Genomic DNA, 26,754 nt, shown 5'->3' on the forward strand with positions numbered 1-26,754 from the left:
GGTCACCTAAATTCCACCAGTCCCCTACTTTAAAGACATAGAGTAAGGCTCACACTTGTTTATTACACATTCCATTCATTTACAGTTTCTCTCTTTCATGTAAAGTTACGTTTCTCACTGAAACTCTTTCCACTCACCATGTCTAAATGGTCTCTCCCCCGTGCATTCTCTGATGTACATTAAGTGCACTGCTCACACTGAAGCTCTTTCCACACTCCATGCACTTAAAGGGTTTCTCCCTTGTGTGGGTTCTTTCATGTACAGTAAGGGAATACTTTCGACTGAAGCTCTTTCCACACTCCATGCATTGAAATGGTTTCTCCCCTCTGTGTGTTCTGTTATGTACCGTAAGTTTACTTCTCACAGTAAACCTCTTTCCACACTCCATGCATTGAAATGGTTTCTCCCCTGTGTGTGTTCTGTGATGTACCATAAGTTTACTGCTCACAGTAAAGCTCTTTCCACACTGCATGCATTGAAATGGTTTATCCCCTGTGTGGGTTCGTCGATGTTCAGTCAGGCTACGTTTCGCACTGAAATTCTTTCCACACTCCCTGCATTTAAAGGGTTTCTCACCTGTGTGGGTTATTTGATGTGAAGTTAAAAGATCATTTCGAATAAAACACTTTCCGCACTCCTTGCATTTAAATGGTCTCTCCCCGGTGTGTGTTCTGCGATGTGAAGTAAGGTTACCACTCTTACTAAAACTCTTTCCACACTCCATACATTTAAATGGTTTCTCCCCCGTGTGTGTTCGTAGATGTACGGTAATATGACTGCTCACTCTAAAACCTTTTCCACAGTCTGTGCATTTAAAAGGTTTCTCCCCTGTGTGTATTCTGTGATGTACCTTAAGTTTACTGCTAGCGCTGAATCTTTTCCCACACTCCACGCATTCAAATCTCTTCTCCCCTGTGTGTGTTCGTTGATGTGAAGTTAAGTTACTTCTCTTACTGAAATCTTTTCCACACTCCATGCATTTAAAGGGTTTATCCCCTGCATGGGTTGTTTGATGTGAAGTAAGGGAATAATTCTGACAGAAGCTCTTTCCACACTCTGTGCATTTAAACAGCTTCTTCTCTGTGTGGATTCTTTGATGCAAAATCTGAGAAACAGAGAATTTCTTCCTTCCATTCTTTGACTGGTTCCTTTCAGATGTTTTGGGTCCCCTGTGATTTCCAAACATCTCTTTTTTTGGTTCACACTTGGCCAATCTTACCAGTGACACCATCGGTGGTTCCCTATAATTCTCATTCTTCTGCACATCATTTGCTGAGGGGGAAGAGGGAGAAAAAAATAATGTTGGAATTTCAAGGCAAAGACAAAGGATCACATTACAGATCAAGCCCAACAAGCTACTTCTCAATTTTTCCATCTCCACAGTTCTCCCCCTTTCTGTTTCTATGCCCAGCTGAAACCAAGGTTATCTGAATATTCTACAGCGTCACACAACATGAATTCCTCTCAGGTCCATATTCCACTTCGTATCACTAGGCCCAGAGGTGTCTTGTTTTTCCTTCTACTGTGATACAATGGAGATATATTTCTAAAATAATGTAAGAAGTGGGGTTAAGGGGAAAAGGAATGCAGAAATGAAATTACTTTTTCTAGGAGAATAATACTGGCTTGGAAAATTACTCTTACAATATATCAGCAGAAGACGAACAAATTAAATTCATTCCCCACATTTCGGCATTAATTTCTGATTTTTTAACAAATCATCCTCCTTTTTCTAGGAGAATAATACTGGCTTGGAAAATTACTCTTACAATATATCAGCAGAAGACGAACATATTAAATTGATTCCCCACATTTCGGCATTAATTTCTGATTTTTTAACAAATCATCCTCATTTTTGTAGAGAGTTGACTAATGTACACATTTTTGCCAGCCGTTTCTTGTCACATAATGCATTTTGCATGTTATTTTGACTCATATATTCATTCATGCACACTTTCTCCTAATATATCATTTTTGCAAACATTGGTTTATTTATTTATTTAAAATATTTCTATCCCGCCCTTCTACCCTGCAACAGGGCACTCAGGGTGGCTACAATAAAAACACAAAACATTACAGTAGATTAAAATGCATAAAATACTATTAAAATACATAAAATGCATTATGCACATACATACATAAAATGCAATTCTGTATATCCATACATATATGTGCATGCACGTATAAAAACGTGAGACTAAAAGAACTTAAGATTTAAAAATGAAGAATAAAAAGCTTAAACCAGTGTCAGGCTGACCCGTCAGTCCCAACCAAAGGCTCTCCGGAACAAAATAGTTTTGACAAGTTTCCGGAAGGCCATCAGGGAGGGAGCAAAGCGGGCTTCTTGGGGCAGGGAATTCCAAAGTCTGGGAGCCACAATTGAAAAGGCTCTCTCCCGCATGCCTGTCAATCTAACTTCTTTCATTCCAGGCATGCAGAGAAGAACGGAGGTAGATGATCTTAGATGCAGGCTAGGAACATATGGACGTAAGCGGTCCCTTAAGTTAACCGGTCCACGGCCATTTAGGGCTTTACAGGTCAAAACCAGCACTTTGAATTGGGCCTGGAAACAAATTGGGAGCCAGTGGAGTCGATAAAGCACAAGGGTGATATGCTCCCTGCGCCGTGCTCCAGTTAACATTCTGGCTATTGCATTTTGAACCAACTGCAATTTCCAAACCATTTTCAAAGGCATAGAGTGCGTTACAGTAATCAAGCCTCAATGTCACCAATGCATGTGTCACCGTGGCCAAGTCAGATGCTTCCGGGAATGGACGCAGGTGGTAGACCATTTTGAGATGGCCAAAAGCCCCCCTGGCTACCGCAGCCACCTGATATTCCAGCAGCAGGGCAGGATCCAGAAGAACTCCCAGACTGAGTACCTGCTTCTTCAAGAGGCGTGCAACCCCATCGAGAACAGGTTGCAACCCTATCCCTAGGGCAGTTTTTCCCTTGGCCAGCAACTCTTCCGTCTTGTCTGGATTAAGTTTCAGTTTGTTTGCCCACATCCAGCCCTTCACAGCCTCCAGGCACCTGTTCAGGACAAACAGTCCCATCTTGCCATCAGATGGAAGGGAGAGATAGAGTTGAGTGTCATCAGCATATTGATGACATTGCACTCCAAATCTCTGGATGACTTCTCCCAGTGGTTTCATATAAATGTTAAAGAGCATGGGAGACAAAATGGAACCCTGAGGTACCCCGTAGGCCAATGGCCAGGGGGCCAAGCAGTAGTCTCCCAGCACCACCTTCTGGGTTCTGTCCATGAGGTAGGAATGGAGCTACTGTAAAACAGTGCCTGTAAGACCCATCCCAGGAAGACAGCTCAGAAGGATACCATGATCGATGGTATCAAAGGCCGCCGAGAGGTCCAGCAGCACTAAAAGGGATGCACTCCCCCTGTTCGATGCCTGGCGTAGGTCATCAAGCAGGGCGACCAGGGCAGTCTCTGTCCCATGACCAGGCCTGAAGCCTGATTGAAAAGGGTCTGGTTGGCAAACTACATTGCAAAATTCAAGTAAGTGCAGGTTTTGAAGGATGGCTGTGTTTTCTGTTCTCATAGTTTCAGAAAGTGCGATTTTCAAATATCAGCAGAACAGTAAATTTTTCTTTTATTTTATTTATTTCACAAAATTTATATACCGCTTGATTGTAAACACTTCTGAGCGGTTTACAAAGAAAAAATTAAATTATCAATTAAAGAGTTAAAAACAAGTCATTAGAAACATTTTAAAACAAAACAACTAAAAAAAATTAAACACAACATCTGTTTATATGGATAGACTTGGGTAAACCAAAAGGTTTTAAGCAGGTGCCGAAAGGAATACAGGAACTGAATGCATGTCAGTTTACAAAAGATATTAACATAATCCACAAAAAAAAATTAAAGGAAAATCAAAAGCCCGTATACATCAAAATAACAACAGGATACTATGCTTACCTGGGAAAATAAAGTGAAGGAACTATTTAAGAACAGAAGAAGAGCCTGCTGGGTCAGGCCAATGCGCCATCCCCTGCAGCATCTTTTTCTCACAGTGGCCAACCAGATGCCCACGGGAAGCTCATAAGCAGGACTTGAGCGCACTCTTCCCTCCTGCCGTTTCCAGCCACTGGTATTCACAAGCGTGCTGCCTCCCCGCACGGAGACATGAATTTGTCTAACCCCTTTTAAAGCCATCAAAGAGAGGGAGAAAAACTTTTCTCTATGTGCAATATTTCCTCATAGGGAAGTTGCTACATAAGAACCTACGTCGGTTCCATCACCAACTGTTCTAGGGCACAGTCATTGAAGAGATGTAGAAATTTTACTTCCATGTCATGACTGGAACACCCTGTCTATGTGAGGGTAGTTCAAAGTCCCTCAATACTACAACATTTCCTAATTTGGGTGCTTCCTCTCAAAAATGCCAATAACAACATTTCATACATCAAAATGATTTAAAACCTTTTTTAAAATTTAACAGAAATAGAGGCTGGGATAAATATGTCCATTTTAAGAGGTTGGTTGAAAAAAGGAAGATCTTCAATAGGCACCCAAATGAAAATAGAGACGGCGCCTGTCTGATATGTAATGGGAAGGAGTTCCAAAGGCTAGATGCCACCACAGTAAAGATCAGTTCCTATGCCATACAGAATGGATGTCCTGATGAGATGTTACATGCAAGAGGCCCTCTCCTGCACATTGCAGTGATTGGTTGGATATATAAGAGATGATCTAGGTATCCTGGTCCCAAGTGGTACAGGATTGTAATCTTTGGTAGACTGTAAGATTAAACTTAACTACACATTTACCATTGCTAAATACTACATTGGTCCACCTAAGTTCCACCAGTCCTCTACTTTAAACACGTAGAGTAAGGCTCACACTGAAGTTTATTCTGCATTCCATTCATTTACATAGTTTCTCCCCTACGTGCATTCTTTCATGTAAAGTAAGGTGACAATTCTTACTGAAGGTTTTTCCACACTGCGTGCATTTCAATGGTTTTTCCTGTGTGTGTTTTGTGATGTGCTTTAAGTTTGCTGCTCACACTGAAGCTCTTTCCACACTCCAGACATTTAAATGCTTTCTCTCCATGTGTGTTCTGCGATGTACCTTAAGTTTACTGCTCACATTGAAGCTCTTTCCACACTCCAGGCATTCAAATGGCTTCTCCCCTGTATGAGTTCTTTGATGTAAAGTAAGGGAATCATTCCGACTGAAACTTTTTCCACATAGAATGCATTTATATGGTTTCTCCCCTAGGTGTGTTCTGTGATGTACCTTAAGTTTACTGCTTGCAGAACTGCTGAAGTTCTTTCCACACTTCACACATTCAAATTTGTTCTCCCCTATGTGTGTTTATTGATGTGAAGTTACTTCTCTTACTGAAATTCTTTTCACACTCCATGCATTCAAATGGTTTCTCCTCTTTGTGGATTCTTTGATGTGAAGTAAGGGAATAATTCTGACTGAAGCTCTTTCCGCACTCGAGGCATTTAAAGGGTTTCTCCCCTGCGTGGGTTCTTTCATGTACACTAAGGGAATCCTTTCAACTGAAGCTCTTTCCACACTCCATGCATTTAAATGGCTTTTCTCCTGTTTGTGTTCTGTGATGTACCATAAGTTTACTGCTCACAGTAAAGCTCTTTCCACACTCCATGAATTGAAATGGTTTCTCCTCTGTGCGTGTTCATTGATGTTTAGTAAGGGTAATGTTCGCAATGAAGATCTTTCCACACTCCATGCATTGAAATGGTTTCTCCCCTCTGTGTGTTCTGTGATGTGAAGTAAGGATATCATTCCGACTGAAGATCTTTCCACACATTCAAATGGTTTCTCTCATGTGTTCTTTCATGTAAAGTAAGGTGACTGCTGTTACTGAAGCTCTTTCCACACCACATGTATTTAAACAGCTTCTCCCCTGTGTGGGTTCTTTGATGCAAAGTCTGAGTAGAAGATTTCATCCTCCCATTCTTGGACTGGTTTTTTTTCAGACTTTTTTGGTCCCCTGTGATTTCCAAACGTCTCTTTTTGTGCTTCACGCTTAGCCAATGTTACCAGTGACATCATCTGTGGTTCCCTATAATTCTAGTTCATCTGCTCCTCATCTGTTGAGGGGCAGGAGGGAGGAAGATAATCACATTGAAATTTCAAGGCAAAGACAAAGGATCTCATCATAAATCAAGCCCAATTAGTTGCTTCTTGGTTTCTGCATCTCCACAATTCTCCCCCTTTCTGTTTCTATGCCCAGCTGAAATCAAGGTTATCTGAATATTCTGCAGTGTCACACAACATGAATTCCTCTCAGGTCCATATCGCACTTCATGTCACTAGGCCCAGATGTGTCTTGTCTTTTCTGCTACTGTGATACAACTGAGATGTACTCTAAAACAATATGCAGTAAGAAGATGGGTAAGAGACATGCCGCAAGGTTGAAACTGGACACTGATTCCTATGAATTTGATTGCAGTCAGAAGAGGTGGTCAGAGAGAAATATAGGAACACGGGAAGTTGTATGGAATCAACACTATACAAATTTGAGATGATGCTCTGAACTGTAAGGGGAACTCCTTACCAGTCAACACACAGCAGGGTGTACAATTCACTGGCAACCTTTCAATTTAGCCACAGGTATTGCATCATCGTATTGTTCCCATTACAACCTTTCCCAAGATATTCTTCAAATCCATACCTGCTGATCTCTCCCCTTCCTCAGAGCCCTGTCCAACTGGTTCTTTACCTTCAAGTGTGGAGATGAAGCCCAAATTGCATATTTCTTTCTTTGAAGCTAGTTCACTCTGAATCCAAATTGTCCAGGCATTACATGTACACCCATTGCCATGGCCCCCTCCCAAAAGCAAAAGAGGCAGGGTCCTAGATCTTCTGGGGATCTCATTGCAACTTGAGATCCTGCTGGGACATAGATCTAAGAAATAAGTAAATGTTGTGAATAGGTAACTGTATATCAAGCTCAGCTGAGTGGGACAACGGAAAACAATTCACCTATCTTAATTTGGGAGATTTCTCAGAAGAGGGAAAGGCAAGCTCAACCTGGACACCACCCCTCCTCTTCATAAGAACAGCCCTGCAGGATCAGATCGCAGCCTATCTAGTCCAGCATCCTCACAGTGCCTAGGTAGATCAGTATGGGAAGTCCACAAGGAGGACATAAAGACAACATCCGTCTGCAGCTATGCTTCCCCTGAATCGAGAGGTGGCACATAGCCATCATGCTTCCCTGGGCCCTTTCAGAGGAAGGGTGGGAAAGAATGATTGTGGGTGGCAATACCAGGCCCCAAGAATAATTTCATAATGGGGATGTGCTGTGATTCCCCTGATCAAAATGTTCAGGGAGATCCTGAGATGAAGCACCCAAAAGAAGTTATGCTGTAGTAATGGGTGACTTCAGCTCCCTTCACACAGACAGGTGAGATTCCCTGAATGACTATGTCCTAAAGCAGTTGGTCCGTGAACTGAACAGATGAGGGTCACCTTGGACTTAATCTGAAATGGCGCTCAGGATCTGGTGTGAGATGTGTTGGTGAACCAACTGGGAGCAGTGATCATAGTACCATTAAATTAAACATACATGCAAATGGCCAAGAAAACCCCACACGATCACATTCAAAGGAAGAAACTTCTCAAAAATGAGGAGAATGGTAAAAAGGAGGTTGAAAGGCAAAGTCAAGGGGAACAAATTATTCCAAAATGCTTGGGAGCTGTTTAAAAACACAATATTAGAAGCTCCACTGGAACATATACCACCGTTCAGGAAAGGTATGATCAGGGCCAAGAGGATGCCGTGGTAAATAAGCAGAGTCAGACACCTTTAGAGTCGGGCACCTTTACGGCCCTGCTTTCCGGTACTTCGCTTCTCGGCGCTTTGCTAATGCGGCAGTTTTGAATTTTATCCACGTTCCATATGTTCAGCGCTTGTTCCGTTTTTGCAGCGGAAAATAGCCAGAATGCAGAGAGACGCTGAGTGCACAAATTGATGGTGCCCGACACCCTCCTTGGACTCAGCTGCTGAGAGCGTTGTCAGAGCTTGGAAATGTTCCTTTTTAAAACTACAGTTGGGTTGATGGGAGTTGTAGTTCAAAAAAGGAACGTTTCCAAGCTCTGACAACGCTCTCAGCAGCTGAGTCCGAGGAGGGCGTCAGGCGCCATTTTTGGTGATTCAGTCTGATTCAGCATTTGTGCGTTCTGCGTCTCTCTGTACTGTATTATGGCTATTTTCCAAACTTTCAAAAGTTAAGGTTATCATATCTTACATTATACAGTACAATGTTTATATATACTGTATAAATATATATAATAATTTATAATATATAAGTAATTTATATAATTTACTGCCACCGTAAGGAAGGTGAGTGAGTGAGCAGGCAGGGGGGAGGGCGAGCCAGGGAGCTGGCAGAGGGTGAATGAGCGGCCACGGGCGGGCCGGCAAGTGGGTGGGCAGCTCCCTGTCTGCGATTTGGGCAGGGAGTCTGCCACCATAACGAGGGTGAGTGAGCGAGCAAATGGGGGGGAGCAGTGGGAGAGGGCAACACTGTGCCCCACTTTTCAGTGCTTTTTGGCAGGGGTCTGGTCCCTAACCTGCCGTATGAGTGGGGCCCTACTGTATTGATTTACTTGTTTATTTAAAACTGTTCAGTGTTTTTAACATCTCATATGCCTGCACTGGGGAACCTCCTACCCATGGACCAGTCTTGGCCCACCAGACCTCCCTGTTTGGCTCACAAGGCTGCTTTAGGGAAACCACGCCCACCTGCCCCATACCTGATTATGCATGACGTCAGATGTGGGGCAGGCAAGGGAACAACCAGGAGCTTAATGTTTGCTGTGCTGGAGCGAGGCGGCTTTCACCAGTTCATCAGCTGATGGGCTGTAGGAGGGGGAATCGTCTCCTTCCCCCTTTGAGTGCTTTGCAGCTTTAAGACAGCCGCCATGCTCTCAACAGGGCGACTGTTGCACTCAAGTCCTGCTTGCATGCTTCACATGGGCTTGTCTTTGAAAGGGGAAGCGTGGGGAGACTTAGCCCTGCACTAAGTGGTGTGCAGTTAAAAAATACAAAATAAGCCAAACAAAAATGCCACCTGAAGCAAATAACGTAACAATATTAAAAGGAGATGAAAGCAACTAAGAGAGACCTTCAGAAATCCACTGCCAGGGACAGCAAGCTTCCTGTTGTGTGCCAGAAGCCCATATTGCATATTGATTTGTAATATCTAAGTCTAAGAGGCTCTTGCACCATTTCATTTTCTTTTCTCCAGTTTGAGTGGAGGGTTTTTTATTTAATGCTGGGAAGTCTACCGAGCTCCCAGGCGTATAACATCAAAACAATGATAAAAGCTGTCAGTTCTTTCCTGACCTTCCTGTTTCCAACTGACACCCGACTGATGCCTGTAATGCAAAAGATGTGCATATCGGCAAATGAATTGAGAGATGGCTATAGACTGAGAAGTGCGAAAGGTTCCCAAGGTAACATGTCATTTACTCCATCATTTGTCCCTTTTTCTCCTCAAAAAAGGAGTGTGTTAAGCCCCCCAGTTTACCAGTCTCCTGGACTTGGACACTCGTCGTTCAATTACTTCACGGGAAGACTCCAAAGTTTTCTTTGCCCTGGGACTTAGTAGGTGAGACTTATTTATTTATTTATTTGTTTATTTATTTATACTTGTATACCCCCCCACAGCCGAAGCTCTCTGGGCGGTTTACAGTAACTAAAAACATTAAAACAAAGAATTATTCATTCTTTTCCATTGTTGCATTCTTAAATTTCACAGGATGTCTAGAATTGCATGACTATATCACTGTATAACAGTATATTTTAAAGCTTGACTAATACTATTTAACTGAACAGGCTTTGTGTAACAGCCTCACTGTTCACGCCTAACTTTAGATTGTTTATGAACGAGTTAAAAAGCACAGGTCCCAGTACCAATCCTTGGGGGACTCCACTTTGTACAGCCCTCCACTGGGAGAACGGTCCATTTATTCCTACTCTCTGCTTCTGGCTACTTAACCAATTCCTGATCCACCAGAGGACCTCTCTTCTTATTCCATGACTGCTACGCTTATGCACGAGTCTTCAGTGAGGTACCTTGTTGAAAGCTTTTTGAAAGCCCAACTACAGTATGTCCACTGGATCACCTCTATCTAAAAGTTTCTCAAAGAATTCTAATAGGTTTGTGAGACAGAACTTATCCTTGCAGAAGCCATGCTGGCTCTGCTTCAGCAAGGCTTGTTCTTCAATAAGCATGCTTATTTTATCTTTAACAATACTTTCAACCAGTTCCCCTGGGACAGACATTAAGCTAACCAGCCTGTAATTTCTGGGATCTCATTGGGTCCCTTTTGAAAGATTGGTGTTGCAATGGCCACTTTCCAGTCCTCATCTATGGAGGTGGATCTGAGGGACAGGTTACATATTTTTGTTAGAAAATCAACAATCTCACATTTGAGTTCTTGGAGACATTTTGAGTGCATGCTATCTAGACCTGGCAATTTATCCATTTTTATTTTGTCTGTTAAGCCTAGAACTTCATCTCTCATTACCGCTGTTTGCCTCAGTTCCTCATACTCTCTTCCTGCAAAAAGTTAGTTAAGGTGCAGGGATCTGCCCTATATCCTCCACTGTGAAAACAGATGCAAAACATTCATCAAGCTTCTCTGCAATCTCCTTATCCTGCTTTCTTCATGGGCAGCCCCACGTGCAGCACATTAGAGTAGTCCAACTTGGAGGCTACCAGAGCATGGGTAATCTGGGCCAGGCCATTCCTATCCAAAAACTGAGCATGGGCGCTCCTAGCCACTGAGGTCACCTGGGCCTCAAGTGACAAAGGTGGTTCTGGAGCACCCCCAAAGGACGCACCTGGTCCTTAGAGGGGAGTGCAACCCCATTAAGAACAGGTACTTCTGCCAATTCCTGGCCACAGGAACCGCCCATGCTTTTTATTGGAAAAACTATGGATCAGGAACAACCAGAGAATCTTCCTCAATGCAAATGCAAAACAAGTATAGAAGACAGCAATGTTTTCCAGTCCCTACTGGGGATGCTGTGAGCCTTGTCAAGCTCCAATGCTTGCGGGCAGGATCCAGGTAGACACCAGCCCTGCTCATAGCCAGACGCAAGCACAGCTGTGCCCACCTTGATTCTGCACTGCCGTCTCCGCCTCTTCCTGCTTCAGAGAGAAAAGCTGACCTTTGGAGCGAGGAGGCAGTGGCTCTTCCCACTGGGGTTTAAGACTACAGAGGGTGAAATTATCTGCCCTCTCCTCCCACTGGAAGGGGCCTCTAAGGCCATCAAGTCCAATCCCCTGCTCAGTGCAGGAACCCACATTAAAGCATACTAGCCTTGTCTACTGCAACAAGCAATGGATCCCCAGGATCAGAGGTGGACAAACCCTTTCCTGGCATCTGCCACCAAATCTTTCATGTGCAAAGCAGGTACTAACCCCTTGAGCTGCGGTCCCTCCCCAAATGTCCAGGGCCAAGGCACCCATTTCCATAACAGCATCCCTGCAGTGGAGGGTTAAATGGCACTAATACTAAATCCATACCTTCAACATTTATCGGTCAAGAAAAAAAACCAGTGTCCTTACCTAGTGAGGCCACCATGTCGTATATCTCCTCCGTGACTTCCCTGTGCAGAGCTCTTTGGCCGGGATCCAGAAGAGCCCACTCCTCCTCCGTGAAATCCACGGCCACCTCCTCAAAGGTCACCGGACCCTGGAAGGAGGAGAAGAGATAATTTCTCCAACTTGCACCACGGAGTAACAGAGTAATTGCATGTGAGCTTTTGTTGATTTATCACCCCTGTAGTCGCTGTTAGATCTTGCAGTGAAATCCGCTAACTTGGATGGCTTTATAAGAGGATTAGATAAATTGAGGATAACACTATCGGTGGCTGCTAGCCACGATGCTTCCACTGTCGGAGGCAGTATGCTGGGGATCGTGACATAGCAGGCCAGTGGCAAGTGCATATTAGCCTGGGCAATGGAACATGCTGAGATTATTCCCTTACTGACCCCCTCTTGTTTCATGACATGAGTAAAACCAGAAACTGTTTCACACCAACTGACGTGCTCCACACCCCTTTTCTTCCACTTTAAGGCGTGAATGCATTAAGATCAATCTGCAGCTAAATGTCTTCGCTGTTTCCCGTAACAAACGGAAACTTCACTCGCACAGGAGTGTCTTTTAAGACATGTGGGCACGTGCGTGTTCTGCCAGGCACATGAAACAGAATCACAAGTGGGGGGAGTTGCTCTTGCGCTCAGGTCCTGCTTGTGGGCTTCCAACTGGGGCATCTGATTGGCCACCGTGAGCACAGGATGCTGGACTAGACCGGCCACTGGCCTGATCCAGCTTTTCTTAGGCAGTGTCAAAAGTAAAGAGAAAAAGGGATATACTTTCACAGCTCCTCCCCACTCCCCACAGAGAGAGGCACTCCCAATGATCGTTCTTTTACCTGAGGGGGCTGCCCGGCAGCTCTTTGCACCCCACCCCAGAGAAGGGGCAGTCCAGACAGTCCCTCTAAGGCCATTGCCCTGCCCGCTGGGGAGTCGGATCTGGGGATCTCGCAGCCGCAGCCACGATGCACCTTCAAGTCAGGAGCGGCTTTCAAGTGTCTGCAGGGGAGAGACAGGAGGGGAAGAATTTCATCCTGCACACAGATTTGGATCTCAGGTGTTTAAATATTACAACCTGCCTCAGTGTCTCCTTCCCGTGTTACTTTCCTCCAGCCTCAGTGTCCTTCAGGATGTTTGACCTGCAAAAAGTCTTCACCGTCAGGTCCTAGATAGCTTTTAGAGCCCTCCTCGGGCTCTTCCAGATTGCCCTCCATGCCTGGAAAGGCCCCACCTCCTTCACCACCCCCAGTATGAATTTTTCCTGGGCCTTCACACCTAGACCTCTTAGCCTAAGCCCAGTGCTCTGACCCACTCCTTGAGTTCTCTGTATGGGGGGGGGTGCTGAAGAAACTTCTGATTTTTAAATGGCTGCAGCGTACCTCCTAAAGAAAGGTCAGACTCACAGCCACTGCTTTACATGCTCTTACCTCCGGCCCTGCCCATCGCTGTAAAGTGGCTCCCAGAGCGGATCAGCTCGTGAGGAAACGTGGCCCTCAGGCTGGACAGTGCCCTCCCCTGCTCCAACCAATACATTATTGACAGGCTCTCATCCTGCCCCACCTCACAGGGTTGTTGTGAGCATTGGTCAGCTATTGTACTTTGGACTGTCGATAGCACTTAGGAGGCCCTCCTGTCAATATGGATGTTCCTAAGGCAAATGGTGAGGCTGGACAGAGACACTGGTTTTTTTATAAATTTTATTACTTTTTTATTTATCTTTTACTTTCAATTGTTATTACCTGAAGGTCACTTTGAATGCACATATTTGTGTAGAAAAGAGACTAATAAATTTAATAAACAAATAAAAGAAAAGAAAAATAAATAAATATTATTTATCAGCTGCTTGTTACCAGAAGGTCTCCAAGACCCTCTGCACCCCTGAGCTGGGCCAGACCTGAACAAGGAGGCGAGATCCACCAGGCGGCTTTGCCCTCCCCCTCCAACAGACTCCTGCCTGCAGGCTGTTTATTGAGAAGGCCAAATATTCACCCCCCCCAAAAAGCACCCCTCATTTCCCTTGCCTAAGAGGAAACCCAAAATCTAAATGGGTCTCTCCCTCCCGCTTTGGCGCGCAAAAGCAGCACAGCATTCTCCAATGTGCCCCCCAACAGAGCCCTTTCCTCTGCATCAAGACCCCCCTTTCCTCCCCCCATCTGAGCTGCACATCGTCCCTGGAGAGAGGGGGCTGGTCTGCAAGGAGGGGAAGCAGCTGCCCCCTTTTGCAGCTGGACCGCATGGATCACCCCCCCTTTCCGTGGATTCCCAGAGGAGGAGGGGAGCTCTCTCCTCCTTCTCCCTCCACCCGGCCCCCCAAAAGCAAATCTTGCCCCTCCCCAATATGTCGCACCTCTTTTCCCTCCACGCGCTCCAGCCTCCTCCTCCTCTCCTGGCTCTTTCAGTCTTTCTCCTTCCGGATTAGGAAGGGCGACCCCTCCCCTCCCCCTTGGGGCTAACCCTTCCCGCCTCGGCAGGAACCAGAGCTCAAGGTCCTTGACCCACATGAGGCCTGGGGGGGGGCAACAAGCAGCAGATCCCATTCCGCTGGGACCAGTGAGGGCCCCCTCTAAATTCCCGGGCCACTCACTGCTAGAGCCGGGCCTGGTAGCCCTTAGTTTCAAACAAAACAGTTTTATTCACCCATGCATAAATCCACAAAGAGTAAGGACGTTTGGGGGGGAAGAAGGGAGCGGATCGCTTCCAGATCCCATCAGACGCTCCCAACTGGAGAGTTTCGCCCGGCAACAGGCTGATCTTCACCAGGGCGCTCTTTTATTGGCTCAGATTGCAAGGCTTACTCTGCTGCGCGGAAGCCGCCACCCCCTCCACTTGGGGGCAGGCAGGCTAGAAGAAGCATGCAGCCGAAATCCCTACTTCTGGTGGCTCCAGAGACACCTGCTTGCTCACCTGGATCACAGGGATGTCGTCGGGGTTGCCTGGAGTCATAAACTGGTTGCTTTTTTGGGAGCAGGGTCCCAGCCAAGCCCCTATGTATGAGCCAATCAGCATGAAAAAGGATCTCGGGAGCCACTGAGAAATGCCCTTGTGCTTCCTGACTGCAGCCAATCAGGCTGCAGCCAATCACTAAAAGCAACAAAAAAGCTTTCTTCAGGTATGTCCATAGTAAAAGACAGAGAAAAGAAATGGTGGCACAACTACTCAATGAGGATGGCAAAATGATAACAGATGACAAAGAAAAGACAGAAGTGCTCAATTCCTGCTTCGGCTCAGTCTTCTCCCCAAAAAGGGTCTATGATCCTCCTAGGAAACTTGAAGTGGAAGGGGCAGGATTGCAGCTTGAGATTGATAGAAAAATGGTCAAGAAATACCTAATCACTTTCAACGAGTTCAAACCTCCAGGGCCCGACGAACTGCATCCTAGAGTATTGAAGGAACTGGCTGAAGAACTCTCAGAACCTCTGTCTATTATCTTTGCGAAATCATGGAGGATGGGTGAAGTGCCAGATGACTGGAGAAGGGCTAATGTTGTCCCCATCTTCAAAAAGGGCAAGAAGGAGGAACTACAGACCAGTCAGCCTAACATCAATCCCTGGAAAAACTCTGGAGCAGATGATGAAGCAGTCAATCTGTAAGCACCTTATTTATTTATTTATTTTATTTGTACCCTCCCTTCCTTCCAGCAGAGCTGAGGGCGGCAAACAGAAACATTAAAAACACTTTAACAACGTTAAAAACATTTTTTAAAAAATGTTAAAAACATCTTTTTTAAAACGGTTAAAAACATTATTAAAAGACATATTAAAAGCAATTCTAACACAGGCACAGACTGGGATAGGTCTCAACTTAAGAGGCTTGTTGAAAGAGGAAAGTCTTCAAAAGGCGCTGAAAAGATAGCAGAGATGGCGCCATGTTCCGATACCCGCTCCGGGCTATAATACGCTTTTTATGTAAAAAAGCCCTGAACGGCAACTTCCCAATGAGCCAGACCTACCAAATTCACCAACCACACATGTTGCTGCCTCTCCTTGTGTTGGGAAATGGGAGATGACACAGGATGACCCAGGAACCTCTGGGGTGATCAGCAATACCCTTTCTTGCTGTATGTAGGTCCACTAAGCAACACTATTGATGCTGCTACCAGGTTGCGAATGGCTGGTGAATTGGGGAGGGAGAGAGAAAGAGAGATTGGAGGGGCAAGTCGGCTGGCTTTTACTTGTGGCTTTTCTGCTGTCGGTAATGAGAGAAGACACTCCTTGCTGCCACTGAGCCACCTCCACAGAAGGAATATAGGATACCTGGGCTGCTGCCTTATTGGTCTGAAAAAAGAAGGGATCATCCTCTCTCTGCAGAGATCAGCAGATCTTATAGTACCCCTAGTGGGAAGAAGAGTAAACTGCAGCTATTCTCTAGCACCAAAAGCTATCTGTAGTTGCATTCAAGAAAAACAACAATGTACTATATTGTTTTCACACACATACCTCATTAATCATTACTAGAGCTGCCAACTAAGTAATAATATTTATTGGAGCAATTTGTTTTGCAGTTAAATTTGCATACTATCAACATTTCATTCAGGATGTTTTGTGTAGATGACTGTATAATTTATAAATAAACACTACCACTCATTGTTGGAATGAAAGGTCATCTTTAATATATATTACAGTAACATAAGAGAATCAAAGTATTCACAAAAATACAGAAGTGTGCCCTTAACTTTCAGCAGTACCAATTTAAATTTGACATCAGCAAATGAAATTTGTCTCTGTTGTTAAATTAACTGAAGTTATATTTGACTATATACCACTGAAAACAATTGGAGCGCATAGCACAAATCTTTGCTTGTGTGTATGCAAGTGGGTTAGCAGTCTACTGGCGAGTTTGATTGTTTGGGATGCTTTTGAACTGGCTATTGACTTGGCTGGTTCAGATGTTGTTCTGGGCTCTGTTCAGAAAGATGTATTATTGCATGGAATGTGGCTTATGTGAAAGTTTTGTGTCTTATTGCATGCATCCCATGGAGTCATGTGGGACTGGTGAATTTCGGAGGTCTGGTTCACTGGGAAGTCACCATTCCAGGCTGTTTCATTCCATTCCGGAGGGCATTTTGGTTGTTAAAGGGTTAATAAAATCCTATCGGAATGGTTTTTGTTCCTAAATGTTGTTCTCAAGTGTGTCTAACACATCCCAGTGTTTTTGGCATCAAATTCTTATATAAAGAGCCCTTCCAGAGTGTTCCGTTCCAGCTTTTACACCTTCCCCATTTTAAAGAGAGCGAGGGAGGGGAGGTGAGGGGAGGAGTATTTCTCGAGGGGCGGGAGATATTCCGAGGGGCGGGAGATATTCCGAGGGGCGGAGTTCTGGCAGTTGAGAGCCTCCAGGAAGGGGAAACCCGCGTGGTCAGATCCTCGGGCAAAGGGGAAGCTGGTGCCTGGAGCGGACAAAGCGGTAAGGGGGGTTAATTTGCCTCTTTCTTGGGGGAGGAAGAGCCCCCTCCCAAACGCCCCTCTGGGAATGCATGCACTCCGGCCGAGAGAGGGAGAAAAACTCGGTGCGGGGGCCGAACAGCTAGTTTTGCATTGCACAATCCTGTTTAAATCTCCCTCTCCCGTGGAGAGCAACTCCCTCCGGCCTCGTGATGGGGAGGAGGAAAAAGAGCTCCCCCAAGAAGGAAGAGATCCCCCTCACCAAGAATCACCCCGCTGCTCTCCAACTGATCCCCCCCGCTCAACTTGCAGGCTCCTCCCGCCCTCTCCTCTCTGAGTTCTGTCTAGTCGGGGTGGGGGTTGGGGGGAGACAAAGCAGCCTCCTTTGGGGGGGGGTAAATGGCTGCAGGCAGAGGCTGGAGGGAATGAACCGCGAAAGCCCCCTTCTTCCCCGGAGGGGCTTCTCCGCTGACCTCCGGGCCATTCATTCATTTCCATGGTTTCTTTCTGCCAATCCACCATGCAGTCCCCGGGGTGGGTTGCCGCCATCCCAGGCGGGCAGCGAGGCCTTCTCCTGTGCGCGGAGGAACAAGGCAGCGCTGGGCGCGGAGAGGCGCCTCCAGGCCGGGCTACTTCTGGCCCGGGAGCCGCGACGTGCGTGTGGGGCGAGGGGCGCCCTCCTCCCGGCTGACGGCCAGGCCGGGCTCCAGCGCAGCGGAGAGAGGCGGGACTGGCCCCCTCGGGAAGCAGGCTCAGCCCCGGCTCCTATAGGGAGGGGTCTTGGGGACACCCTTTTGACCCGAGGCTCACTGGAAGGGTCCCTTCAGCTTTGCCTCTGAGGCTGCGGGGTGCCACAGCTGCCCCCCCGGAAGGCGCGGCGCCACCTTGCTGGCTTCACAGACTGCTCGCTCCAGCCCTGTATTAAGGCCCAAATCAAGAATCTGGAGCGCTGTTGAATACGGAGAAGGCAGCTGTTCTCTGGCCCCTTTTCAGGCATCCGATCTGAGTCCCCGTCAGCCCAGGAGAAGGAGAACTGTAGTGGGCTGTAGGTAAGGAGGCAACAATTGGTGACATTTAGGGGGTCCTTGTAGCAGAGTTTTTCTACTGCTCCTGCTGAGATTTTTAAGATTTTTTGCTAAGTCCCCCATGCACTTGCGTCTTCCTCACCAAGCCTCCCCTCTTCCCCCCACTTGGTGTCCTTTGAGGAGGTGACCAACTGTCTGTCCAAGGAGGAGTGGGCTCTGCTAGATCCAGGCCAAAGGGCTCTGCAGAAAGACGCCTTGCTGGGGATCTGTGGAAATGTGGCATCTCTGGGTACAGATCCTGCTCTCTGCCGCTTCTGTGGTATGGCTGAAAGGCTTGCAGCCCTGTTCTTATTAGTTATGGGTAAGGCTGTGGCCAGAGGAAGGCTGTGGCCAGTAAGTCTGCCTGCCCATCCTGAGCCTTCCTGTGTCACCGTCTTCTGGCCTGGCAAGGGCTGAAGGTACAAGAGCAGTTTCTCTCTATGCTGGGTCTTCTCGTCCCGTTGCTGTGAGGGGAAGACTTCTGCCTTCTCCACTATACCAGTGAGCGGAAGACTTAATTTGATAGTACTGTGGTCACTGTTCCCAGTCGGTTTGACAACACTTTTGTCTCTCTCTCCCGGGACCACTTAATCCTGAGTCTGTCGTGATCACTGTGTCCCACAATCCTTGAAACCCCCAAACCAGCTCTGCAACGTAGAACGCTGCTGAACACCACAGCTCTTTTTCAGGCACCCTGCAGTCACCAACTTCACCAGGGCTGGTAAATAATCAAAGCCAGCCCTATCAGGTAGGCCATGTTGCTACCAACCCTTCTGTCCACCCGTTTGGGCCAGGGGACTCTCAAACCTTACGTTGAACAGGCATGCTTAGGATTCCAAAGAGGCAAGTGTTAAAGGCCAAACTCTTTGCTTCTTGGAGCCCCAAGCAAAACAGCTAAATGGTAGCACATATCCCAAAGGCCAAGGTACTGGTTTTGCTAACCAAGGCTTACAATATGAGGTGGCTTTATTAAAAATATAAATGCATATAAAAGAGCAACATGAAAATCCTGAACCCAGAACACCCACAAGGCAGAGGCAGAAATCTCCAATAAAGATCCAAGGGCGGTTGCGAATTGAAGCACATGATGAAATACTGACTATTCCTAACACTAAGACACTTCGACAAAGCTTAGGATGGTTCTGACTCTTGTAAGAAAAGGCCTGGCAGCAACAGCGGAGGGGTCTAATAGCCAATCAGGAGACCTCTGGAAGGTGGACTATTCCAGGGACTCTTCCTGCCTTCTCATAGGTGCGCTCGCACAGCTGGGGACTCTTAGGTCACATTCGCACCAGATATTTATTCTGCTATTATTCCACTTTAAATACTCATGGCTTCCCCCAAAGAATCCTGGGAAATGTAGTTTGTGAAGAGGGCTAAGAGTTGTCAGGAGGCTCCTCTTTTCCTCAGAGAGCTACAATTCCCCGAGTGGTTTAACAATCAATCCCTCTTCCAAGGGGACTCTCAGAATTGTAGCTCTGTGAGGGGATTAGGCGTCTCCTGACAACTCTCTCTACCCTTCTCAAACTACATTTCCCAGGATTCTTTGGAGGAAGTCATGACGGTTTGAAGTGGAATAATAGTGGAATAAGTGTACAGTGTGAATGCAGCCTGTGTATATGTGGATGTCTTAATCCTGAGCTCATGGCTCATCTAGTGAGGAAAAACTGCTTCTCAGCAGAAGGATATTACCCATAAGGCTGCATTCCAGGAGCAAGATGTTACCCAGAATTCTTCATGGCACAGCCATGTTTTCAGGCTGAAGGAACAGGTTTTCTTGACAAAGTCCACAGTGGCCACCCCTCTGGTCAGTTGAATGGCCACCTGTTCTAGGGCACAGTTATTTAGGATGTGTAGAAATTTCTCCTCTTGATTGTGACAGGAACGCACATGTTGCCAATCTGTGTAAGGGCAGTTGAAGTCACCCATTGCTACATTTTCTCTTTTGGGTACTCCCTTCATTTAATTTTCTTCTCAAGTTCACACTGACACATCCCCAGTGCTAAATTACAAGGCATTACAGATCTAAAGCATTGATGCAGAGTGGAGGTACCTTTCTGAATTCATCATTACCTGAATCACAAGGCTATCTGGGCATAAGCAATGTGTGAGCCTCACGGATGAGAAGACTGACTAAGTGCTCAAAGTAAAGAATGTTTACATTACTTTTTCCTTTGACAAGCAAAAGAATATAAGTTTGATACATTCCTAAGCTTAATTAATTAGAATGCACCAGGGGAGCAGAGACATGGCCTCCTCTCTGAGATATTGCACTGCCCTACAAATTTGTAAATATGCAAATACCATTTGGGTTGGTCTTTCACAATGCAGTCCACTTCCTGTGTAGCTTGGAAGAATTTGGTAACAGGTAGATACTATGTGCTGCACTTGATGCCCTTTTGGACACAGGAGAATGGCCAGGTTGTACCCCTAAATCACCAGTTTGGGCCAACTCAAATCACATATCCACACCTCCAGGAGACAAAGGTCATTTCCAGATGATTCAAGGCCTCAATACAGCTTCACAATTAACATACATTATAGAGTCACAAGAGTGGCTATATATTGTAGCCAGCATGAGTTTGTCACATTCTGCCATGTTGCATGGAAAATCTCCTCCATGCCATTCTGCTGCTTCCCATAGGCTCATTTCAAAAGAAAACCTTACTAAACATAGTCCTGAACTCAGAAGCGCTTGCTTAACAACTGTCTTAAGTTTTCATGGCGATAGACAAAACAGTCAGAGAGAATCAAGAGTTCAAAGTGTAAAAATAGGGAAAAAATCCAGAGCCCTGTTAGACTTTTTTCTGTCAGAGTTCTCATTCCCCTTCCTACGGTTCCTTCCCACCAGCCCTTCTTCGCTCCCCCTTCTCCCCATGCTTAGTTTCACCTATCCTAAGCATGATTATACAGGAATAAATCCCACTGAACTCAATAAGCATGCAAATGATCAAACCTGTCCTCCTCCCCCTCCTGCCTGCTCCCATCCCCCTCCTCCCCTCTGCCCTCCCTCCTCCCCCTTCTCCATGCTCACTTTCACCTATCCTAAGCGTGATTGCAGGGGAGTACAACCCATGGAACTCAATAAGCATGCAAATGATCAATCCATTCTCAACGAACTTGTACAGGATCCCATTTCTTACCTCCTGGATTAAAAAGCAGAGAAATTCACTAATTGCCAAAACCCTTGCTGTTTAAGAACATACCTATAGCCCACAGATATTTCTATCAAACTTTGAAAAGCAGGGAAATTGGGCAGCTATAGTGAATGCACCAGGGGAGCAGGAGACCTGACCTCCTCTCTGAGATATTGTACTGCCTTACAGATTTGTCAAAAAGCAAACACAATTTGGGTTGGTCTTTCACAGTCCAATCCACTTCCTGTGTAGCTTGGAAGAAGACACCCCTGTAGCTTCTGTGCCAACTCAGGCCTAACTCAAGTCAGGAATCCTCAACCAGAGTGTTTTATACAGAGGTCTAATACTTAAAACAGACCAAGAGAGCTCTGTAGCCATTATTATATGTTTCTATCATATTATTTATTATATTATTATATGTTTGCGTATGCCGATTTCAGCCTATTGTCCTAGATCTGTATGTATAATGTAAGCGATATGTAACATATGTGTATATACTGAAGCATGTTTCCACAAAACTGATATATTTTAAAACTCCAACACAGGGCAGACACAACCAGTCCCCTCTTGCTGAAAGCGAGGTCCTTAATTTGCCCGAGTAGCCCAGAGGCTGGTGACCAGATACGGGCAGAAGCTGGAAGCTGATTGGACAATTTATTTAAAATACATCAGCAATAGACCAGTGTGTGCATCTCAATTTAGGAAAGATGTGAGCATAAAGAAAGCAAAGAGAAATATCTTCTGGATATTTGAATGTAGAGAAGCAGGTCATTGTGTTTGATCCCTGATCCAATCATTTCTCTGTGCCTTGAAATCCTTACAGGTTTTTCCTTTTTTTTTGTTATATGCCCAAACAGGTGAAAGGCAGGAAAAAAGCATTATATGGATCCCTTTGTGGTGTCTTTGTAAACAAGCAAGCACAAAGTGGGAAAAGAGACATCTGGGAATAGAAGTGACTTAAAAGGCAGAAGGAAAATCAATGAAAGAGGAAATCCTGTACTTTGCAGGGCGCTGTTATTGATGAACTCTGGATCCCCTAGGAAGATCACTAAGAGAAAAGAAAGGGAAAGTGTCCAGTGTGGGCAAAAATATTAAAAAGTAAGCCAAAGTAAAATTGCGGCACCTACAGAGGGGAAAAACTATATCAATGCATGGAATGTGAAGAGTGTTTCAGACTCTTACCAGCTTACTTCACATGAAAGAACCCATATAGAACAGAAAGCATATGAGTACCTGGAATGTGGAAAGAGGTTCAGCATGACCTCTCACCTTACTTTGCATCAAAGAACGCAGACGGGGAGAAATGATATGAATGCATGAGTGTGGAAAAAGCTCCAGTCAGAAGGGCCACCTTACTCAACATAAATGTACGCATGCAGAGGAGAAACTGCATGAATACATGTAGTGTGGAAAGTCCGTCCATATAAGAACTCAGCTTACTTTATATCAATGAACCCATACAGGGAAGAAAACGTATATATCTACTGAATGCAGAAAGAGCGTCAGTATGAGAAATAAGCTTACTTTACATCAAAGAACCCACACAGGAGAAAAACCCTATAAATGTGCAGAGTGTGGAATAAGTTTCACTCAGAGGCATCACCTTACTTCACATCACAGAACCCACACAGGGGAGAAGCCATATAAGTGTCTGGAGTGTGGAAAGAGTTTCAGTTGTAGTCAAAGCCTAGCTTCCCATCAAAGAACCCACACAGGGGAGAAACCATATAAGTGTCTGGAATGTGGAAAGAGTTTCAGTCAGAGTAGTAGCCTTTCTTTACATCAAAGAATCCACACAGGAGAGAAACCGTATAAATGCACAGAGTGTGGAAATAGTTTCAGTCAGAGCCAAAGCCTTACATCGCATCACAGAACCCACACAGGGAAGAAGCCATATAAGTGTCTGGAGTGTGGAAAGAGTTTCAGTTGTAGAAATAGCCTAGCTTCCCATCAAAGAACCCACACAGGGGAGAAACCATATAAGTGTCTGGAATGTGGAAAGTGTTTCAGTCATAGTAGAAGCTTTTCTTTACATCAAAGAATCCACACAGGAGAGAAACCGTATAAATGCACAGAGTGTGGAAATAGTTTCAGTCAGAGCCAAAACCTTACTTCGCATCACAGAACCCACACAGGGGAGAAGCCATATAAGTGTCTGGAGTGTGGAAAGAGTTTCAGTTGTAGAAAAAGCCTAGCTTCCCATCAAAGAACCCACACAGGGGAGAAACCATATAAGTGTCTGGAATGTGGAAAGAGTTTCAGTCAGAGTAGTAGCTTTTCTTTACATCAAAGAATCCACACAGGAGAGAAACCGTATAAATGCACAGAGTGTGGAAATAGTTTCAGTCAGAGCCAAAACCTTACTTCGCATCACAGAACCCACACAGGGGAGAAGCCATATAAGTGTCTGGAGTGTGGAAAGAGTTTCAGTTGTAGAAAAAGCCTAGCTTCCCATCAAAGAACCCACACAGGGGAGAAACCATATAAGTGTCTGGAATGTGGAAAGTGTTTCAGTCATAGTAGAAGCTTTTCTTTACATCAAAGAATCCACACAGGAGAGAAACCATATAAATGCATAGAGTGTGGAAAATGTTTCAGTCAGAGCTCACACCTTTCTTCACATCACAGAACCCACACAGGGGAGAAGCCATATAAGTGTCTGGAGTGTGGAAAGTGTTTCAGTTGTAGTCAAAACCTTACTTTACATCAAAGAATCCACACAGGAGAAAAACCCTATAAATGTGCAGAGTGTGGAAAGTGTTTCAGTTGTAGTCGAAACCTTACTTCACATCAAAGAACCCACACAGGAGAGAAACCATATGAATGTATGGAATGTAGAAAGAGGTTCAGTGATAGTAGAAACCTTTCCTCCCATCAAAGAACCCACACAGGAGAGAAACCATATAAATGCATAGAGTGTGGGAGCAGTTTCAGTTGGAGCCAAAGCCTTACTTCGCATCACAGAACCCACACTGGGGAGAAGTCATATAAGTGAAGTGTGGAAAGAGTTTCAGTCGTAGTCAAAGGCTAGCTTCCCATCATAGAACCCATACGAGGGAGAACCCACAGAGGGGCGAAGCCATAAAAATGTCTTGAATGTGGAAAGGTTCAGTGCGAGCTCTTACCTTAATTTGAACCACCAGTATCGTCTTACTGCACACCAAAGAACCCACACGGAAGAAAGCAACAATGCATGGAGTGTGTAACGAACTTCAGTCATAGTAAAAGCAAATGAAGTGGCTGCATCATGGCCCTGCTTTCAGACTATGGCCTTGCAACATTTTATCTGCTCCTAGAAACGGTTGACATGGATGATTTTGAACCCAACTTCCAGAGTATTGATTTCAGCAACAAGGAAACCAAATTGAGAATCAGCTAATGTCTGGGATAGGTGTGATAGCTTTCCCTAGTTCTCCATTAATCCCTTGTACCCACTGCCAACTGATTAAATTCTCACCAAGACACTTACTGTCATGCCATGCTCCTCCTCTCACACTCTGAGGGATCTTCTCTCTCCTCCAACATAAACAGTAAGCATGGTTCATTCTTGATTGGCCTGTTTGTCCTTCGTAACAAAATGAAGAAGGATGTTGCTGTCCGATATTAGCTTATACAATTTGGGCAGATGGACAGTGAAAAAAGCGGGTAAGAGAAAAAACAACGCATTTGAAAGGTGGTGTTGGAGGAGAGCTTTGCGCATACCTTGGACACACCCAGGGGAGAAACCATTTAAAAGCATGGAATGTGGGAAGAGCTTCAGTGTGAGTAGTGCACTTAATGTACATCACAGAATACACACGGGGGAGAAACCATTGAGATGTGATGTGGCATAGGCCGCCATTAGAGCAAGGCCTGGCGCACTCGTCCGCCCATGGAGCTGTTGTCACATACTGCTGTTACCAATAGAAGGCCTGACCTAACTGCCCCTGAGGAGTTAGGGTGTAGATCTGCTCTAGTGAAGCGCTTCACTGACTAAACAACCTTAAAACAGGCTTTGGCTTCTTCATGGAGTCTCCCACAAAACAGAAGCCATTGTAAATTCCACAACAGATATATGGTGTGTGGAAAGCGTTTTAGTGAGAATCGTCACCTTACTTTATATGAAAGAATGCAGCCAGGGGAGAAACTGTAAATGAATGGAATATGGAATGACCTTCAGTGTGGGCCTTGCTCTACATCTTTAAAGTAGAGGAGTGGTGGAATTTCGGTGGACCAATGTAGTATTTAGCAATGTTAAGTATGTAGTTAATATTAATCGTACAGGCTATCAAAGATTAAAGCCCTATACGGCTTTGGGCCAAGATACCTAGAAGATCATCGCACCTCTTATATATCCAACTAATCACTGCAACTCCCTCCTTTACATATCAGATATCTGCTGTCTCGGTTTTCTTTTGGGCATCAACTGAAGACCTTCCTTCCCCCCCCCAACCAAACTTTTAAATGGAGATCTTTATCCCTGTTTGTATTTGTATTGGATTTTAAAATACTTTTAATCATTTTGAAGTATAAAATGGTTTTGTTGGTGTTTTGGGGAAGCAATTAATAAATGGAAATTAAAAAGTAATGCTAATCCTATGTAATGGCCACTTTACCAGGTGCTTTCATATCATTTAGTATACTTTCAACTGTTGATGTTATTCATTTTCCTTTTTAAATATGTGGATTTTTATTGATAATTCCAATGCATGTTTTATATTGATCAAAATGCCCTGGGAGATCTTGAAATGAAGAATGAAATTGAGGAAGCATCCAAACTATTATTATTATTTATTTAATTTGTATCCCGGCCTTCCTCCCAGCAGGAGCCCAGGGCGGCAAACAAGGCACTAAAAACACTTTAAAACATCATAAAAACAAATCTTAAAATACATTAAGACAAGCCAGCATTAAAAACATTTTAAACACTTTTTAAAAAGGGTTAAAAACATTATTAAAAACCATGTTAAGCAGTTCTGACAGAGACACAGACTGGGATAGCTCTCAACTTAAAAGGCTTGCTGAAAAAGAAAAGTCTTCAAAAGGCGTCGAAAAGATACGAGATAATTTGTTGGAAGATTCAGGACAGACAAAAGGAAGTACTTCTTTACTCAGCGCATAGTTAAACTATGGAATTTGCTCCCACAAGACGCAGTAATGGCCACCAGCTTGGATGGCTTTAAAAGAAGATTAGACAAATTCATGGAGGACAGGGCTATCAATGGCTACTAGCCGTGATGGCTGTGCTGTGCCACCCTAGTCAGAGGCAGCATGCTTCTGAAAACCAGTTGCTGGAAGCCTCAGGAGGGGAGAGTGTTCTTGCACTCGGGTCCTGCTTGCGGGCTTCCCCCAGGCACCTGGTTGGCCACTGTGAGAACGGGATGCTGGTCTAGATGGGCCACTGGCCTGATCCAGCAGGCTCTTCTTATGTTCTTAAGTTAACTAGAGGATGTTGTACTAATGGGTGACTTCAACTATACTCACATAGACTGGCTACATGTGTGTTCCAGTCATGACCTAAGAAGCAAAATTTTTAGATAAAATATAAAATATTTTAGATATTTTTAGATATCCTAA

The 26,754-nt window shown here is 45.0% G+C and overlaps 2 protein-coding genes across 6 annotated transcripts; one reads left to right on the top strand and one right to left on the bottom strand.

Moving 5' to 3' along the window:
* Nucleotides 1-53: 53 nt before the first annotated feature.
* On the bottom strand, nucleotides 54-15,876 carry LOC133382453 (zinc finger protein 501-like). 5 transcript variants are annotated; one of them, XM_061622178.1, is made up of 4 exons: nucleotides 15,566-15,876; nucleotides 12,456-12,615; nucleotides 11,587-11,713; nucleotides 54-1,272 (listed from the first exon to the last, which is right to left on the bottom strand). In XM_061622178.1, exons 2-4 carry the CDS (start codon nucleotides 12,528-12,530, stop codon nucleotides 143-145), a joined length of 1,332 nt encoding a protein of 443 aa, XP_061478162.1. In that variant the 5' UTR covers nucleotides 12,531-12,615; nucleotides 15,566-15,876; the 3' UTR covers nucleotides 54-142. The 5 variants fall into 5 exon arrangements, with proteins under 5 accessions (XP_061478162.1, XP_061478161.1, XP_061478160.1 ...); XM_061622177.1 differs by lacking the exon at nucleotides 15,566-15,876 and adding an exon at nucleotides 14,521-14,628; XM_061622176.1 differs by lacking the exon at nucleotides 15,566-15,876 and adding an exon at nucleotides 14,412-14,505.
* Nucleotides 15,877-16,904: 1,028 nt separating this feature from the next.
* Nucleotides 16,905-25,765, top strand: LOC133381796 (zinc finger protein 665-like). Its single transcript, XM_061621262.1, has 2 exons — nucleotides 16,905-17,019; nucleotides 22,056-25,765. The coding sequence occupies exon 2, from the start codon at nucleotides 22,706-22,708 to the stop codon at nucleotides 24,191-24,193; it is 1,488 nt and encodes a 495-aa protein (XP_061477246.1). The 5' UTR covers nucleotides 16,905-17,019; nucleotides 22,056-22,705; the 3' UTR covers nucleotides 24,194-25,765.
* The last annotated feature ends 989 nt before the right edge of the window (nucleotides 25,766-26,754 follow it).

Source organism: Rhineura floridana, chromosome 3, assembly GCF_030035675.1.
Source record: "Rhineura floridana isolate rRhiFlo1 chromosome 3, rRhiFlo1.hap2, whole genome shotgun sequence".
In the NCBI taxonomy this organism is placed as follows: Eukaryota; Metazoa; Chordata; class Lepidosauria; order Squamata; family Rhineuridae; genus Rhineura; species Rhineura floridana.